The sequence below is a fragment of the Lissotriton vulgaris genome, chromosome 5 (genome assembly GCF_964263255.1).
Source record: "Lissotriton vulgaris chromosome 5, aLisVul1.2, whole genome shotgun sequence".
NCBI classification, from domain to species: Eukaryota; Metazoa; Chordata; class Amphibia; order Caudata; family Salamandridae; genus Lissotriton; species Lissotriton vulgaris.
This window is the reverse complement of record NC_141693.1, coordinates 1276870967-1276888396: the sequence shown is the minus strand read 5'-3', so window position 1 is coordinate 1276888396 and position 17430 is coordinate 1276870967. Positions and strand designations below refer to the sequence as shown.

Below are 17430 nucleotides of genomic sequence, written 5' to 3'. Positions count from 1 at the left end.
AGCACAATGGAGTGAGCATAGGAAGAGGCCAATGGAACAAAAACAAGCTTTGCTCGGACTAAAAAGGAAATGCTAACAGGAAATAAACAAAACATAACAGTAAATAAACTAAACCAAACACTGAGTTGAGTATCCAGGTAACGTAAGAGGAACTGCACTAGCTATAGATGAGGAGCAGAAGGGTGAAAGTAAAGATCGCAAGGATAGTAAGGAAGGACAGGGTATTGGTAATGGTGCAGCAGACAAGAGAGGCCAAGAAGCTCATCTCAGTGGGTGGCTGAGCGCCGTGAAAGCAACAGGTCTGAGCGGAGGGCAGTGCCTCTTTCTGCTTCACTCGAAGCACACAGGCAAAGGAGGCGGTGGGGGGGGGGGAAATGCTGCGTTTGTTCTCAGAGGGTAGGGGAAGGGCCCCAAACGTGAAGCGGGAGGGGGAATACCCAGAAATACTAGTAACGTACATGAAATTAAGTGTTCTAAAATAAAGAGTGTGCAGTGCACTCTGATGTACATACAGCACTGTAAATTATATCATGCATTGCACGTTAGGTTGTACAGGGCTGTGAAAGTCCACCCATCCAACGTGAAGAGATACGGAGCCCTGCTACAGTGTGGTGGCAAAGTGGGAAATAAAAAGCAACCGACAACAAGGGAGGAGTTGCACATCGCCGAGCAGAAGTAAAGACCCGTGTGTTAAAGGGCGGTGCTCTGTTGTGCAAGCAGCTCCAACATAGTGAATATGACGAGCCGCATAAAAAAAACAAGCGCAGCACTCTCTCCCAGGACGCCAGACGACGGGCCGAGTTCAAGTCTAAATAAATAAAACATTTCACAAAGGCACACACACACGAGATGAGTCATGGGGTACTTACAATTTTCAGCCTGATAGTCTGGCACAAACTGCTCGTCATTGTCAGGTACCTGAGCTGAAGAGAGAGAGAGAGAGAGAAACAAAACGGAGGGCATTGCTGTGGGGAGGGGGGAGGAGAAATTCGACACAGCCGAAACTGAAAGCACGGCTGGCCGGCCGTGAAAGCCTTTGATCCGGCAGGGGGTGGAGCGGCACCAAGCCGTGAGGGGAGAGAGAGTGGGGAGAGGGCGGAGCAGGAAGAGCTGCTCTCGGCAGGCTGGGGAACAGATGCTGCTGGGGAACTGATGAGGGGAGGTGCCCTGAAGAAATGCGACACGGCAGGCAGGGGAGGGGGCAGAGCGGGGGTGTGGGAGGAGTGCGGCTGAGGGAAAAGACATGCAAGGCAGGCGGCTGGGGGCATGTGCACGCGCTTTTAATGTCAATGCGCATGCGCATTGAGCTTGAATTTCACGGGCACTGCAAGGAATCGCCATCGATTCCTTGCAAGTTGGTTAAAGTCTGTTTAAGCCCCCATAGTCTCGCAAGCTCAATGCGCATGCGCATTGACAGGCGAGACCTAAAAAGACTACTCCCCATCATCCACAAGTACTACTTTCCCCCCCCACTAAGCGAGTAGATACTAAAGTTGTTTGATCCGATTTTTATCCCACTTACTGTTCTCAATATCTCAGACAGCCTACTTTGTTCTCAACAGCTTGCCCCCAGATCCGACAAGAGCTTCACATTAATAAATCTAGGACCTCATCATCTCTACCACCATTCAGCAAATCTCCTACATTCCAAGGAGACCTTTCCAAACCCAGCAACTCGGCTCAAAGGCATAACTTGAAAACTGACATCATACCACCAAACCAACTGACCTCAATGGCAACAGTCTCAACCACATCCTGTCCGTATCATCCTAAATTGCCTATTGGGACCCAGTACTAATGGACTGAATGGCAGAGTTCACCGTCAATTGACTTAATCACCCTTAAGTTAATTGAAAAAAAGAAAACAAAGCAGACTTTCTCTCCTCCAAAATAATCTCCATGGATGTCCTTCAAGAAAACCTCCTTGTCCTATTAAAAGCCATCCACACCACATCAGATATCAATATACTCCTCATAAGCTAAAATACAACACTGTAAAGCCATCCACACCACTCTGAAAACATGATCCTTCAATCTCAAACCCTCCACATCTTGGTAGACCCAAGAACTCAGTGAACAAGGATGCCATATTTAGACATACAAAGAAATGGAAAAGGAAAAATATTCATTGAAAACATCATAGAATTCAAAGCATTCTGCCATGCACAAGGCCACCATACATCAACAAATGCATGACCTTCCACAAAACAAACAGACACCTATGATCTAACTCCCTCTTCCTCGCAGGCACCCCCTGGATCTGCAAGCCAACAGCAGAGCATACTCTTTCTCACACCTGGTGTCCAAAGCTTGGAAAGACTTTTCCCTGCACCTCAGGACCTCCTCATTACTTCTGCAATTCAGGAAAGTACTCAACACCTAGCTGTTGGAATGAACAGATCACCATGAAGCAGTTAGCAATTTCGGAGCCTTGCGACCCTCACAGGCGATTTGCCGCACTTTATAAATCCTTGACCGATTGAATAACATTTTTAATGCCATCAATTGCTGCATCAACATACTTTCAAATCCTTCCAGCCCTCAGTCACATAAAAAGTACAGTCCTGTAAGTACTTTAAATCACTTTTTCAATGACAAGCTGAACAAAATCAGATTTCATGGGTAACACTAAATTCACATCAGCACTACTGCTCATCTCGCATTACCCCACACCCATGTGGAAAGTCTACAGTCTCCTCTCACATACTGATCCTACTAACATTCTGAATTCACTTGTCTATCAATACGCACACAATAACCTACAAGCAACAAGTCTGTTCAATGAAATGCCCTTCCACTACTCCTCAACACTCATTTACTTCCTCAGTCAAGGAATGCTACCGGATGCTTCGAAGTCAGGACAAATCTTCTCCTACTGAAGAAACCAATGATGGTCAGCCTTGCCAAATTCTACCCAATCACCCACCTACCCTCAATCTGAAAAGTCATTGAGAAAGAAGCTTACACCCTACAACAGGAGCAAATCAACAAGCACACTCTCCTATGAGACTGACATTTCAGTTTCAGAAAACACTGAAGCGTGGAAGCGGTATCTCTCCAGGTAGTCAATGTCTCCCTCATTATGTACAACAGAAACAGCCCTTTCCTACTTTTTGTAGACCTCTCTACAGCATTTAATACAGTTATCCATCAAGCCCTGATTCACATCCTGAAATCAGTAATAGGATTTTCCATCACAGTCTAACATGGGTTCACCAACTACCCCACCAACCACCAGCAGTTCATTTATGTAGGAACCACAAGATTCCAAAAGCTCTACATCTCCCTGTGACATTTTGCTGGCAAGCATCCTCTTTCTCCTTCTTCAATCTCTGCATCAAGACGTATTCACCAACAAAATCACCAAGATCCATCAACAGGCCAAGCAGACTCAACTCTACCTTGAATTATGCTCCGCCAATAACATCCAGAAATTCAAAATGTGCCTCCAGCTAATCCAGCAGAGGATAGGAAGTAACTAAAGCTGAACCCGACCAAAACAGAATACCTCTTTTTCGCTAACAGCTTGAAAAAACACAGATCCATGCCTACCTATTCAGTAGGAACATTGATGGTTTCACCCCCTCAGTTAACAGACAAGACCGAATTATCAAATGCACCATCAACACAGGCTCACCTTCAAAGAACACATCACCAGGAAAACAAAGATAACATTGTATTTGCTCTGCCTCCTGAAAATGTTAAATTCTCAGTTCCAGAGTCTGAATTCAGAACAGCAGTGGAAGCTCTGGACCTCTCAAATGTGGATATAGGGCAGGCCTACTCAACACTACTCTGGCCCTCCTCAAAGTAGGACCCAGTGCCTACCTGGAACCACTCTGTCTCTTTTCGAAGGCATCCTACACACAGCTGTACAGCTCAAGTTCCAACATTTAAGGAAATTCATTGGCTTCCTTGCAAGCCTGCATTATGTTCAAGACTAGATACATCATCTGTAGGTCTGTCAGAAACAGCCCTTTTGCATTCCTGGTAAACAAGTAAACACCTCAAGCAGACAGTGCGCTACCTCAAACCATGACATTGTCAGAGTGTACAGAAAAATATGCAAGATAGGATATAATCCTGTTATTCTATGCTTGCAGGATAGTGAACACCAATGCCTCCAATATATGAACTGCTCATATCCAATGCAGTTTAGTAAGAAGCAGAAGAATTGTCTATTCATCGAATACTACCTTCCCGAAATAATAGAAACGATCTTCAATGATATCCTGGGTCTTGTTCACTGTTCAGTGCTTCATTGTATCCTAGATACTTTGCACTACACACGCACACATACATACATGTATGAATATATCAAGACTCCATAAAAGCTAGGCAGGGCTCACAGCATAAGCACCAAACAAGTTGAAAATCAGGGCATACAGGAAGGAAAAGACCAGACACCAGGCCTTCTCTTGCCACCATCTGTAAATATAAACTCCACACTAGCTGAAATTCGTGAGGCAATTTCCCTTCTGCATTTCATAAAGGAGATGGAAGCCCATACCCTTCAAACAACTTATCATACTCTCCTCCCCTCCTCACCCCCGGTAATGGATGCAGCTGACAACTTGCCCAACTAAGTTCTTAACCGTCCCCCTATTTTTTAATCTTACCTTACCTTCCCCCCCACATGCCTTTTTTGTCATCCCCATCTTACGTCTGCGGACGTTCCATACCCCTTTTCTTGTACATCACTCTGCTATGAAGCTAAGTTGCACCATACAAGTACATATACGGATTTAGAAATGTACAAGTTGTAAACATCTGAATTTCCATGTAAGATCAGTACATGTATGCTGTCTTATTGGGCTGTGTTTGAATATTGTTCAAGTTTATCCTGTCAACTTATACTGTTAAACACCTCCTACAGGCCCATCATATGTACAATGCCTATAGGGGCAGTACCCTGATATTGTGCACAGACAGTATCTAGAAAAAAAAAATGGAAGTGGGGGATACCCACAATGTACATGGACACCGTAGAAATATAACACACAAACTGCACACACTGTCCATAGTAGATCTCACCACCGTTAATACACAGGACAAATTTATCTTTGCAAAAAAGTGCCTCTCCTCAGCCAGAGACAGCTTGTGTACCCTACTACAAACTACCTGCTGCTCCTTACAAAGATACCACCCAAGACCACCCTTAGAACTGGAGACGCCCTCTCATCTGCACAGATGACCTATGCACAAACCCGGCATGGAGAACTGAGAAGGAAAGGGGATGCAAGCTCCATCTTAACAAGTTGAATGCGAGCATTGATTTGCTGAATTAAATGATGCTAACCGAGACCTGGTTCCGCACTGACTCTCTCCCCAGTGTGCTATCAGCCCCCCCCCCTTACGTTATCCTCAGGGCCGACACCAGCCTGAGGGTCGAACAGGAGGTGGAGTTGCACTGATTGCCCGGGCGGGCCAACACTTTCAAATGCTCCCCTTCCCTTCCTTACCTATGGCGGATTGCTTGATCATTCGCTCCTCCTTTTCCCAGGTTCCCCTAACGTGTGTCCTCGTTTATCGCCCTCCCCAGCCCTGCCCTCGCTTCCTCCCCGCTATTTCTGACCTCCTGGAAACCCTGGCAATTAATAATTCTTCTGTCCTGCTTCTCGGGGATTTTAACTTCTGGCCCAATGACCCAGCGGAAGATACTGTATCCCATAATTTTACTGAACTCCTCCTTAGCCTGAACTTTGTCTCCCGTGTCCTTTCCCCCACCCACATTCACGACCACACTTTAGATCAAATCTGGACCCTCAACACTTTTTTATCAGCCCCCTCTGTCCAGCCTTGCCCTTGGTCAGATCACTTTTTGATTTCTTTTTCTCTGGACCTTAGCGTCACGCCCAATTTTCCATTTTCTAAACACACCTGGGTGAGAAATTGGAACAGAGTGGACATCCCTGCCTTCTGCTCCTCTCTATCAGCTTCTGACCCAGACCAGGCTGGCCTTGCGCCATCTAGGCAACTGGATGCCTTGAACAGCTGGCTCCTGAGGGCCTGCGATCAAGCTGCCCCTCTGAAGTGTGTCACGGTCAAAAGCGCCCATGACGCGAACAAATGCCCCACCCTTAAGGCAAAAAAACTGGAAGCGTGTCAAGCAGAGAGAGCTTGGAGGCGTGCCTACTGCCCTCTTTTGAAACTTCGCTACACCTCCATCCTCAATGAATATAAAAAGGATATCCTTCTCACTAAGACAGCCTATTTCTCAGGGAGGATTCTTGTTGCAGAGAACCAGTCCAAAGAAATATTTGCCATAGTCCGTGAACTGGCTTCTTCTGATAGAGCCTCTTCCAAAATGTACTCATCCCAGCTGTTGTGCAACTCCCTCAACAATTTCTTCGTTGAGAAAGTTGCACTCATTAAGGCTGGGATTCCGCTTCCCTTCCCTATCTTCTGTGACCCCCAGCCTCCTCCCCCTTCTTTCAGCTTGACTCACCTACCCCTCTTGACCAGAGAAACCTTCCTCGCCCTAGTGACCCGTGTTAAATCTGGATCCGCTGTGGATACTGCCCCGGCGCATATCCTTTGCAAGATCTTTACTAACTGCTACCTCCCCCTCCTCACTTTCCTCAACGATTCTCTTGAACAGGGGATTGTTCCGGCCCTTCATAAAGCCGCTATTGTTATCCCCATTCTAAAAAAACCTGGGGCTGACCTAGCCTCTCCCTCCAACTATCGTCCCATCTCCCTCCTCCCCTTTCTGGCCAAGGCCCTGGAGGCTCACTTAACCCAGGTCCTCGGCGCCTTTGTGGAGGAGAGTGGGGGATTTGCTTCCCGGCAGGCCGGCTTTCGCCCCCGGCACTCCACTGAGAAGGTGGTCATCACGAGAGGGGCTAGATACCAACACTCCCCAGGCCCTCGTTCTCTTAGATCTCTCCGCCGCCTTTGATACGGTTGACCATACCATCCTTCTCACCCGTGTCAAGGCGGCGGGCATCGAGGGCCCAGCTTTGTCCTGGATTAGCTCCTTTCTAAGAGATCGCTCCCAGGCCGTTCATCTTGCGGAATTCACCGCCCCCACTCACTTGGTTCAGTGTCGTGTCCCCCAGGGTTCTTCTCTCTCCCCTTTATTATTTAATCTATACATCTTTCCACTTCTTTTTGCACTTCAGCAAATGGAGGTCACCGTGTATAACTATGCCGATGACCTCCAACTCATTTTCCATCTGTCACACTCCCCAACCAGCATATTTAATTTCCAGTCTGTCATGCTGTTCATCAGTGATTGGATGAACTGCAACCATCTGAAATTAAATCTGGACAAGACTGAACTTGTCGTCACTGGTAGCACCCCCAGCCCCTGGTCCCCCAACTTTTGGCCTCCCTCCTTGGGCACCTCCCCCACACCCTCCTCCTCTGTAAAAACTCTAGGGATTTCACTCAATATACACCTCACTTCCCACTCTCAGATTAGTTCTGTTTCCTCCTGTTTCTTTGCCCTCCCCACTATACGGAAAATTTCCTGCTTTTTTTCCTTTCCCGCCCTTAAACTGATTCTGATGGCAATGGTCCAGTCCCGGTTGGACTACGGGAATATTGTGTATAATGGCGCTCCTGCATATGCCTTTCGCCGCCTTCAGTTAGTCCAAAATCAGGCTGCCAGCCTGATTTACGGCCTGCCCAGATCCCATCACATCACTCCCCTACTTAAATCCCTACAATGGCTGCCCATTAAAGAACGAGCTTGCTTTAAATTGGGCTGTACCACCTTTCAGGCCTTGGCGGGGACTGCCCCAGATTTTATTTCTTCCGCCATCAGTACTTACTGACCCAACAGTGAACTTCGCTCCTCTATCACATTTTTTCTTTCTGTTCCCCGGTTCAAAAAGAGGAAATCTGGGGGTCTGAAATTCTCTGTCCTTGCCCCCACTTTTTGGAACTCCCTTCCCCTTAGATCTATTTTAAGCATGGGCGGAAAATCCGTTTTGCTTGCGGATTTTGCGGATTTTCGGTAAATTCGCAATCCGCGAGATTCGCGAATCTCCCGCAAAATCCGCAAATCCGCGAGCAGCGGATTTTATGGCTTGCTCGCACTGTTCGCGTGAGTTCGCGGCTTCCCAGTACAACTTCGCGCCCCGCGAATAAGCGCTAAATTGCAGAAATACGATCTTAGCAAAACTGAAACTACTTACCAGGTTCAAAAGTTCAGGCTCATCATTAGTAGCCATTTCCTGTAGTGCTTCCTGAGGGGCCCCTCCAGAGTTCAGTTGCCAGTTGCAACTATTATGTGACCCTGCTCTGAACCTCAGAATAGTTACACATATGCCACAAAGGTCCTGAATTACAGCTAAAGGAGACAAGCAGGAGCCAGGCTGGACGTTCAAATCCATTAATCAGCCCCTAATTCATTATTGTCAGTTGGGGCAGGGCAGGTGTTGTAACTAATTTTGCAACAATGAAAGCACTTAGCAAGTGCAAAAGATCACTAATCAGGAAGCACTAAGGAAGCAGGTGCCAGCTAAAAAAATATTCTGTGACACATTAATCAGCCCCAAATTAATTCAGGTCACTTGAGGCAGGGAAGGTGTGCTTTGCTTTGCCACAATAATGTACACTGACTGGACAACCAGAGGGTGCTGTGATGAAACAGAGGGTGGCATGGGTGGGCCAGAGGGTGGCATGAGTAGTCAGAGAGTGGCAGTGGTGACAGAGAGTGGCAGTGATGAAGAAGAGTGTCCCAAACAGGCTGGACACGTAGAAACAACAAGTTCGCAAAACTTGCGACCCGACAGGTAAGTTCGCGTTTGCGAAATTGTACAAAACCCTCGCGAACTGGCAGAAACCCGTGCGAACACAAAAAAAATAAAAATCCGCAAATTCGCGAGAATCCGCGGATTTTGCGGATTGCGAGTTCGCAAATCCGCAAAATTCGCGAACGCGAGATTCGCAAAATTCGCCCATGCTTAATCTATTTCCTCTAATCCCGAATTCCGCAGGGCCCTCAAGACTTTCTTATTTTCCCACGCCTTCCCACCTCAGTAACTCCGTCGCCCTAGTCATGGGTTAAGCATCCTTCAGCGCCATGAAACCGCCTGGTATACGAGCCCTATACAAATTCCTCTAAATTCAAATTCAAAATTCTAACTAAGAATGAATACACTTGAAGCATATATTCTAACCAGGAGTTATTCTTGGCTTAGACTGATAATACATTTTTTGCAAACATTTCAGAGAAACAGCAAAAGTCTAAGAACCATAGTTATTCATAAACACCACCACAAATACTCTAGATCCGGGTTCTCCAAAGTCGGTTCGGAGGGTCAGATCCTAGTCAGATTTTTGAGATAACTACATTTATCTAAATGGGGAAATGCAAAAAATCTGGCAAGGATCCGCCCATCCAGGACTTTGGAGAACCCTGCTCTAGATGTATAAGTAGGTAGTTTTAAAGTTAGGGAATGGAAGACAGCCAAGGTTATTTACTGTTTTAATTAACTATAATACTGGCCAAAGAGAAGGCGGTAGCAGACGAATTTACAAGTCAGAGATGGTCATCGCATTTAGTCATTTCACTGTAGGCAGATCGCGGCAGCGATGAGAAACATGATTTTTTTGTGATAAAGTGAGGCAATGGTGATAGAAACCAGATCGAATCTGCTAAAACCACATCCCAAATACCAGCCTGTATTCCTAATGACGAAAGCAACTTCTTATACAGCAAAATCGATACATGTGCAGGGTGCATACAATAAGTATACAAACAGTAAATATAGACAATATAGAGACCCGGCACACTATACTGTACTACGCACAGTGTGAAGAGCAGTACTATTGTATCAAAGAATGTGAATAAAGTACAGTCTACAAAAATGGAGCAGAAGAGTATCTGTAGATATAGGGATTAAAATACTGGAAGCATGGAGCAGCCCCATAGTAGCCATGCTCACCGCCTCACTTTGTCTACTACACAATAATTATTTTTTGTCCGTACCATTGATGTACGTTAGTTGGTGTTAAACATGTTACAGGGCTTCACATGTCTTAAGGGGTCCGGGGCTGCTGGGTAGGATAAACTGGGTAGATTATTCCACTAAGGCTAAACTACACTCTTCATACACAGGATCAAGCATTCAAACCAAGAACAAAGACATATTCACACACTAAACAGAAAGGGTGTAAGAGCACACAGACACAGCAGACCTAGAGAAGATGTGTCCTGAAGGATGCACACCTGCATATTGCCACCAGTGGCCCCTACGGCCCATCCCCTGTGGGTATATGATGCTTACATACTTACATGTCCAGTTTGATGCTGTCAGAGTTGGAGAGTTGTACGGCCCGGCCTGCGTGGAGATCTGGAGGGTGTACTGCCGCCCAGGGACGAGTCCGTCAAAGCGTAATTCAGTTGTGTTTCTGTTATCAGTCGTGTTTCTCACTAATATCTGTGATTCTGTTTCGGAGAGGGTGATCCTGTGAGTACAGGATGCTCCCACAGGAGGCACCTGCCAGGAGGCTCTGAGGATGCTGCTGTTTCCCTCGGTCTGGAGAGACACCTGTTCTGTAGCCAGAGGATCTGGAAGCAAGAGTCACACATTGTGAGAATCCTGGGCACATAATCTTCAACATCTTCGAGGTCGCACCACGCAATGAACATAATCAATTCTTTAAGTACAACTGAAGAAGGGCACAGGTGGGTAGCGGTCTGTGGATTCTGTTATTGGTTGGTACCGCTTCTGTTTCACATTTACAGCTTTACTACTTCAGTAACTTACTCTTTCTTTAGCCAGAGGCTCAGAAGTAAAGCATGAACATATGACTCAAAATGCAAGGGTTGAGGAGCACGAAACAAGCTTTGAACACAAGTGGTAAAGGCAACACTGGTAAAAATGTACTTTCTATTTTTCTATGAACACAAACAGGAATGCAATATCCAGCCCCTCTCATCCTTCCCTTCACTTGTTGATTTTTGCAGATTCGATTTACAATCATCATTGTCACAGGTGAAGACAATACGATAGGCAGACTCCCTCACGCCTTGTCATTCAGGACAGTTTCCACTCCTGGGCTTTTGTGTTGCAGTCTGATGCATTCTGGGTGTTGTTCTCTTGGTTGGGTTCCATTGAGCAAACCAGACTCATCTGATATCAATGATTTGCAGGTGTGAAGATCAGGACTGGAGTCAGTCACTTTGATGACATGGAGTGAGGGGGTCAACCTACAACAAAGAGTTAATGCTCTCCCAAGGAGGCTGACACCAGACAGGGACAGGGCCAAATACATTAATATTTTAAGAAGGCCATGTTTTTTTTCAACAAACCTTTACGTTTGCAAGGGTGTTTTGAAAATGAACACAACGATTAACTGTATTATTGTAATGTTTTGGTTAGTATAGGTTTGCCTTACATTTACTATGAAATTGGGCCAGAATCTGTTTTACTTGACCCTACTCATACAGGGACTACTGGGAAATTGTCAATTCGTGATAACCTGCTGTCTCCAGAAAGTCGGTATGTGGTTATTGAGTCACTCACTCGTATGCAATTCTCAAGCCATCCACGCACTCCTTCTGCAATCACAAAACACAGGCATCTATTTGCTTTCCCTAGGACAGTAATGGGAAAAACAGTTAATAAAAATATAGTTCTCTACAAAGGTGGGGTGTTGACTAGGCCAGAGGGAAATTTCAATTACAGCCGAGTAATCACAGTAATTTTAGTAATACCGTGTCATTCTTTAACACTGTATTATCTATAATAACATGATTACATCTGGTAGCGTAATTAAGAGTAATTTGTGGTAAAACATCCTACTGCAAGAGCACATTTAGCAAGCGCGTGTAGCCACTTGTGCTCGCTATTTGTGTTCTGCAGTCATTGCGTGCTATTTATTAGTGCAAAAAACATCCTCACATCCATTTTGGATGCAAGCGTGTATTTTGCACTAAGAAGATAGCAATTCATGCTGGGAGTAAGTTGTTGAAAATGTTTACCCTACGAGTACTTTTAGCGAACGCGAGTGACTGCTTGTGCTCACCATTCATGTTCTGTTACATTTAGTGCTATTTCTTAGCTCAAAATGCATCCTCACTTCTATTTTGAATGCAAGGGGGCATTTTTAGCACTAAGAAATAGCGTTAAATGCAGAATTACTTTTTGAGTAATTCTGCGTAATTTCATGAAATTCTTAGTTAAATCTGCATGATTATGCTACATGGAACTACACGGAACTACACGGGGTACTCCCACCCTAAGTGTTGGCATTTATGTTTATTGCATTCTTAATTAACAAACTAATTTATGAAATATATTCAGAACCTTCAGGTGTTGAAGAATTTCAGAGCAAAGCAGTTAAGCACATCCACAAAAGTTAACACTGGTGTGCTGACTGGTGTACTGGTTTCTGGTTAATATGCATCTGAGATTCAAGACAATGACCCTTACACAAAAATAATTTCATGGTCAAGCACTAGTCCCTTTTCAGTCCTTATGCACTTGTAGGATGTTATGGTCCAGCAATGTGGGTTGCGGCCGGAGGGTAGGGATCCACCATGGACACCGACGCATGGGGATGGCAACCTGGATATCAGCGCACTGTTTAAAGCTCAACGCAGAGAAATCTGAAAATCTGCTTCTCGGCGGAGCCAATCATATCTGGGACACATCCTGGTGGCCCCACTCTTTGGGTGTGGCGCCAGCACCAAAGCAGTGCGTAAAAAACGTGGGCATCATCATTGACAACACCCTATATATGTAGGACCATGTGCGGATCCTGTGTGGTAGAAGCATTGCCACACAAACTTCTAAAAAGGCTCTTCCCCTGGTTCCCACTGGAAAGCAGGAGGACAATCACACATGCCCTGCTTGTCAGCAGGTTAAACTATGGAAATGCACTTTTTGTTGGCATGCCAGATTACCTTTTTAAACATCTGCAGGTGATACAAAATGCAGCAGCCCAACTGGTGTGTAATGAGGACAGATACAGCTCAGCGACAAAATGCCTGAAGCAACTTCACTGGCTGCCCATGCGCCACAGAGCATGATTTAAACTCTTAGGACATGCACACAGGGCACTTAATCGCACAGGCCCCAAGATTCTCCAGAGCAGAATCGAATTCTACGTCCCGCCCAGGTGATTAAGGTCACGTTTCTTAGCATTAGCAGAGACCAAAAGAATCAGTAAGAGCAGGACAGGTGGAAGACACCTTCTCACACCTTGCAGCACTTTACTCGAACGAACTTCCGCTGGAACTATGGCTAACTGCAGAACACAAGGTATTCAGGAAGAAACTCAAAACCTGTTTATTTCCCTAGCACTGCTGCTACCGCCCTCAATTAGACTAAACTGACACATCACTCTCCAGCTACACTAGCGCCGTGATAACCCAGTGGGATGAATGTTGCACTTTATAAATAAATAAAAAATAAATAAGAGCAAGGAGGCTAGAAGCTGAAGCTGGTAAGAGCAGCGAGTTGAAGTTTGAAGTTATGTGGGAGGTAGCCTTGGAGCATTAGCTGGTGTGTGATGTGCTAGGGGAGAGGGGATGGGTTGTTGATGTGCATTGTTAGGGCTGTTAAGAGCTAAACCGATGCCCGGGGAATATGTGAGCTGAACTTGCTTCTGATTAAAGTGTCCACTTCCAGGATAAAGAAGTGTCTGCGGTTTGTCCTCTCACAACAAAGATCTTCATATAAACCACTGCAAGCAGGAGGGAATTGCTACGCTTCTGAAACTTGAACTCTACTTAATTAATTTCCCTCATCTGTCCGGGCGGCAGTCTTCGTCCACTTTTCATCATTGATTAATTCTCATTGCTTTAATCTCTCTCGCCTCTTTGAACATTGTTATGGCCTGCGTCGCTTTAGCAATATAGGAACTCAGTGATAATAATGGCAGATTGTTTACTAAGGGAAAATTCTCCACAGGATGGACAGGACCATGACCATCTGCCTAACGTTCATGTCCATCTCTCCATAGATGACCCTCACCAACGAGGCGTGCCTATTGGCAATTGATCAGATGCTTTAGACACACACTGCCCAAGGACCCCTTACTCACCCATAATGTCAATGTTAACCCATGGTCTTATGTATCTCTTGCTGCTGCAGTTGAGATGGCTCTATAAAATATAGGTGTTAGGAACATCACTGTCAATGGTGTATATTGAATATCTTTACGTCCATTGCCTCCACCTAGGGCCGGTTTTAGGTCAGTACGACCTGGTGCTCGCCTAAAAGGAAGGCGGGGGTGTTTAAAAATAACTTATAGGTTTAAAAGCACGCGCTGCAGAGCTCCTTGTGTGTTCAGAAGTTTTTAGGCAGCAATAAAACAGCAACGATAACTCTGGCGATTAGTGTTACTGCTGTAGAGAGCGGGAGTTTTGTTTAGTGACATTTTTGACTCATCCTAGAAGTGTAGAGGGTTTATGTGAGACAGAGAAAGAGAAAGAGAGAGAGAGAGAGAGAATTTTTTAAAGATACACTCTCGACCATCTTCTCTTCAACCAAAAAAGACTCACTCCAAAATCCTGCATGACTTTAGATACTTAAAGGCCGTCCGAGGCCTGCACCTCTGCACCCGCCCGCATTGCACGGAGGCCCTGCTGGGTTGAACTCGGTCCCCCAGCATCCACCCCGACAACAGGAGGGGCCTGACTGCTGACGGTGTCTGAAGCATCCTCTGTCTCCCGCAGCACAGAAATGGGGATGGATTAATCACTTTTTCACACCTTAATATCTTTGCACCATGTGTTAGATTTGGCGCTAATGGGGAAGTGTCTGACGAATTTAGCACAGGACATGGAGTCCACCAAGTGTGCATGCTTGCCTCCTCGCTATTTACTTTAAATAAACGATATGAGCTTAGAGCTCATCAAGTGCACCCCTGATGTTATGTACCAAAGGTAAACAATGTCACCTTCCCTGTACTCAGGAACGGATTGGCACAGCGGGCAGTCGGGCATTGGCCAAAGGGCTGGTGGGTCAGTGCCCTCTGTGGGCCACTTTTTTTCTTCCCCAGCCCACAGAGGTCACTGGATGGGGATAGTAAAGCTGGGTGGCTGTGTGATTATGGCCCTTGCGCCACGATCGTCTGTGGCCTCTCCTTTACCCCATGCTTGCCAGACTAACGCCCTGAAGGTGGGCTGGGGAGTGGGTGATTGCAAGAATCGGCCTCTCTGTGGGCCAGGGGTTGCCCAGACCATTAAGCCATTCCCAGCTCCCCCCACCCCTCTCCTGGGGCCCATGCAGCCAAGAAACAGTATTCGTATTTTACACCTCGACCACAGCCCTTCTCATTCATGGCATGGTGGGCGGGGAAGGGTGGGTTTATGCTTTGGCCTCAGTGTGGGGGCCAGGTGGTGTTATGGACTTGGGCCATCTTCACCTCAGCCCCCTCTCCTATGGATGGCCCAGCAGCTGTGTTTTATGGTTAAATTCCTCCCCTGCCAGGCCATTGCCCGGGGGCAGTGGATGGCTGGGGGGGGGGGGGGGGCTTGAGTAATTCTAGTGGGCCTGGCAGTTGTTCTGTTGCTCAGGGATATGGAGGGCTGGGGAGGGGTTTACTAATTAAGTAAACAGAGGGGCCTCCCCGTTGTTCTATTGCTCAGGGTGTAGGCCATTGTCACCTTGGCCCCAGTGCCCTTCCCAAGAACAATATCCTCCAATTTTCATGCCTTGCGTGTGCATAGATGGGGGATCAAGTTCAAGTCCCAGCGTCTGCTCTCAACATTGTTTGATTCTGGGTGAATCTCTTCACCTCCCAGGCCCTTAAATAAAAAAGCTTATCTTGCACACTGTAATTGGTGCTCATGAATAGTGCTCAAATAGCCTTGGGCGGAGTTCACACTATATAAAACTGTCAAAACGAAGAACAGTAGTTAAAAAAAAAAAGCATTGACAATGCCGATAGGTCTTGCATTTGCAAGAGTTAGGGCTACTGGCGTAGTAAAGGACAATGTGTTTTACCCATGTGTTATGGAGTGGAGGTGTGTGGAGTGGAGTGGAATTATGTGGTATGGATTGGAATTGCTAGTTGTCGAATCGTGTGGCATAGAATTATGTGGCATGGGGTGCAGTCGAATAATGTGGATAGTAAATAGGCGTTTTTGAGTGTACTGGAATTATGTAGAGTGGGATTGTGCGTCATGGAGTGTAATTATGTGGAATGATATGTTTTGTTGTGTAGGGGTATGTTGTGCAGTTTAATTATGTGGTGTGTTGTTGAATTTTGTGGCATGATGTGTTGTGTGGTGTTGATTGGATGCATGTGTTGTCTTGGGTAAATGTGTTGTTGAGTTGAATTATGTGATGTGTTGCTGAATTGTGTGGAATGAATGTGTGGAGTGGAACTGCATTGCGTGGAACTGTGTATCGTCGGGTAAAATTATGCTGATTAGAATTATGTGATGTGGAGTGTATTTATGTGTATTGTTGCTATGTGGTATCAAATGAACTTAAAAGCCATGTAGCCTTTCAGATACTAGCAAAGCAGTTGTAAAAATGAGAAAACATAAATAAGACTGAGGGCTGCCTTACATCTGACAGAAACACATGCTTAATTACCAGAAGTGGCTCCTCCACTAAGGCGGAGGAGCATCACCACACTGCTGCAAAGCAATAAAAGAAAGAACAAACAAAATGATAATAACATGAGGTTATTATCATTGTATTTGCTCATGCTGCTGAGCAGTGTTGTGGGGTGGGTGTGGCTGCTCTGCTCTCAGAGCAGGGGAGGAGTAAGTTTGCCCACTCCAAGTGTGCAATGAGTGTTTGGCCAGTACTCTAGGCTGTCCAAAACAGTCATGTGCACTTCGCATGTTCTCCATGCAGGCTGCATTACAGCCTTCATGGGGAACATACCCAAGCCCCCATTCCCTGGCAGAGCGCCAATCCACGGTGCTTAGACCAATCACAGTGCAGCGTTGTGATTGGCTTAGGGGAGGGAGCCTGGCTTCTTCCTGTTCCGGCCCCAGAGAGGAGAGACTGAGACGAAGTGTGGGAGGGCAGCGAGAAGTTATGTTTTTAACTTTTTTTTTGTTTTACATCACTCACTCTGGCCTGCCAGCCCGCCCCCACCAATCCCGATCTGTGCCGGCCGCTACTGTTAATTAACATATTGCCCATTGTAATTATATAGCGCAATATGTTTATGAGTAGCAAGCTATTTCGGAACCCAAAATTAGAGGTTAATAGTAGATTATTCATCTTGTTTTTTGAGGCCATTAGTTGCACAACTTTGCTGTTGTACTGTACAGCACTGATGTCTGATCAGCCAGACCTATACCAGCAACATTAAAAATGTGCAAATCATGAACTGAGACATTGTTGTACCGTCCTGCAAAATCTGCATCTACAAAGGGTGCATCTGGGACCTACAATACACTCCCAGTATTGCGGTGGAGCCTAGACGTCATCCCCTTGCACCCCATGAGAGCACCGTTCTGGGCTGCAGTACTGTCTGTATGGATAGCATGAAGTGATA

General features: G+C 46.0%; 1 protein-coding gene across 1 annotated transcript in view; it reads right to left on the bottom strand.

Moving 5' to 3' along the window:
* The window catches only part of LOC147712454 (receptor-type tyrosine-protein phosphatase V-like), a 558680-nt gene that overhangs the window by 398664 nt on the left and 142586 nt on the right, over positions 1 to 17430 (bottom strand). Inside the window, exon 14 of the mRNA XM_086923127.1 lies at positions 10250 to 10525. Within this exon, the coding sequence (XP_086779253.1) occupies positions 10250 to 10525 (276 nt within the window). The remainder of the gene's footprint in view (positions 1 to 10249; positions 10526 to 17430) is intronic.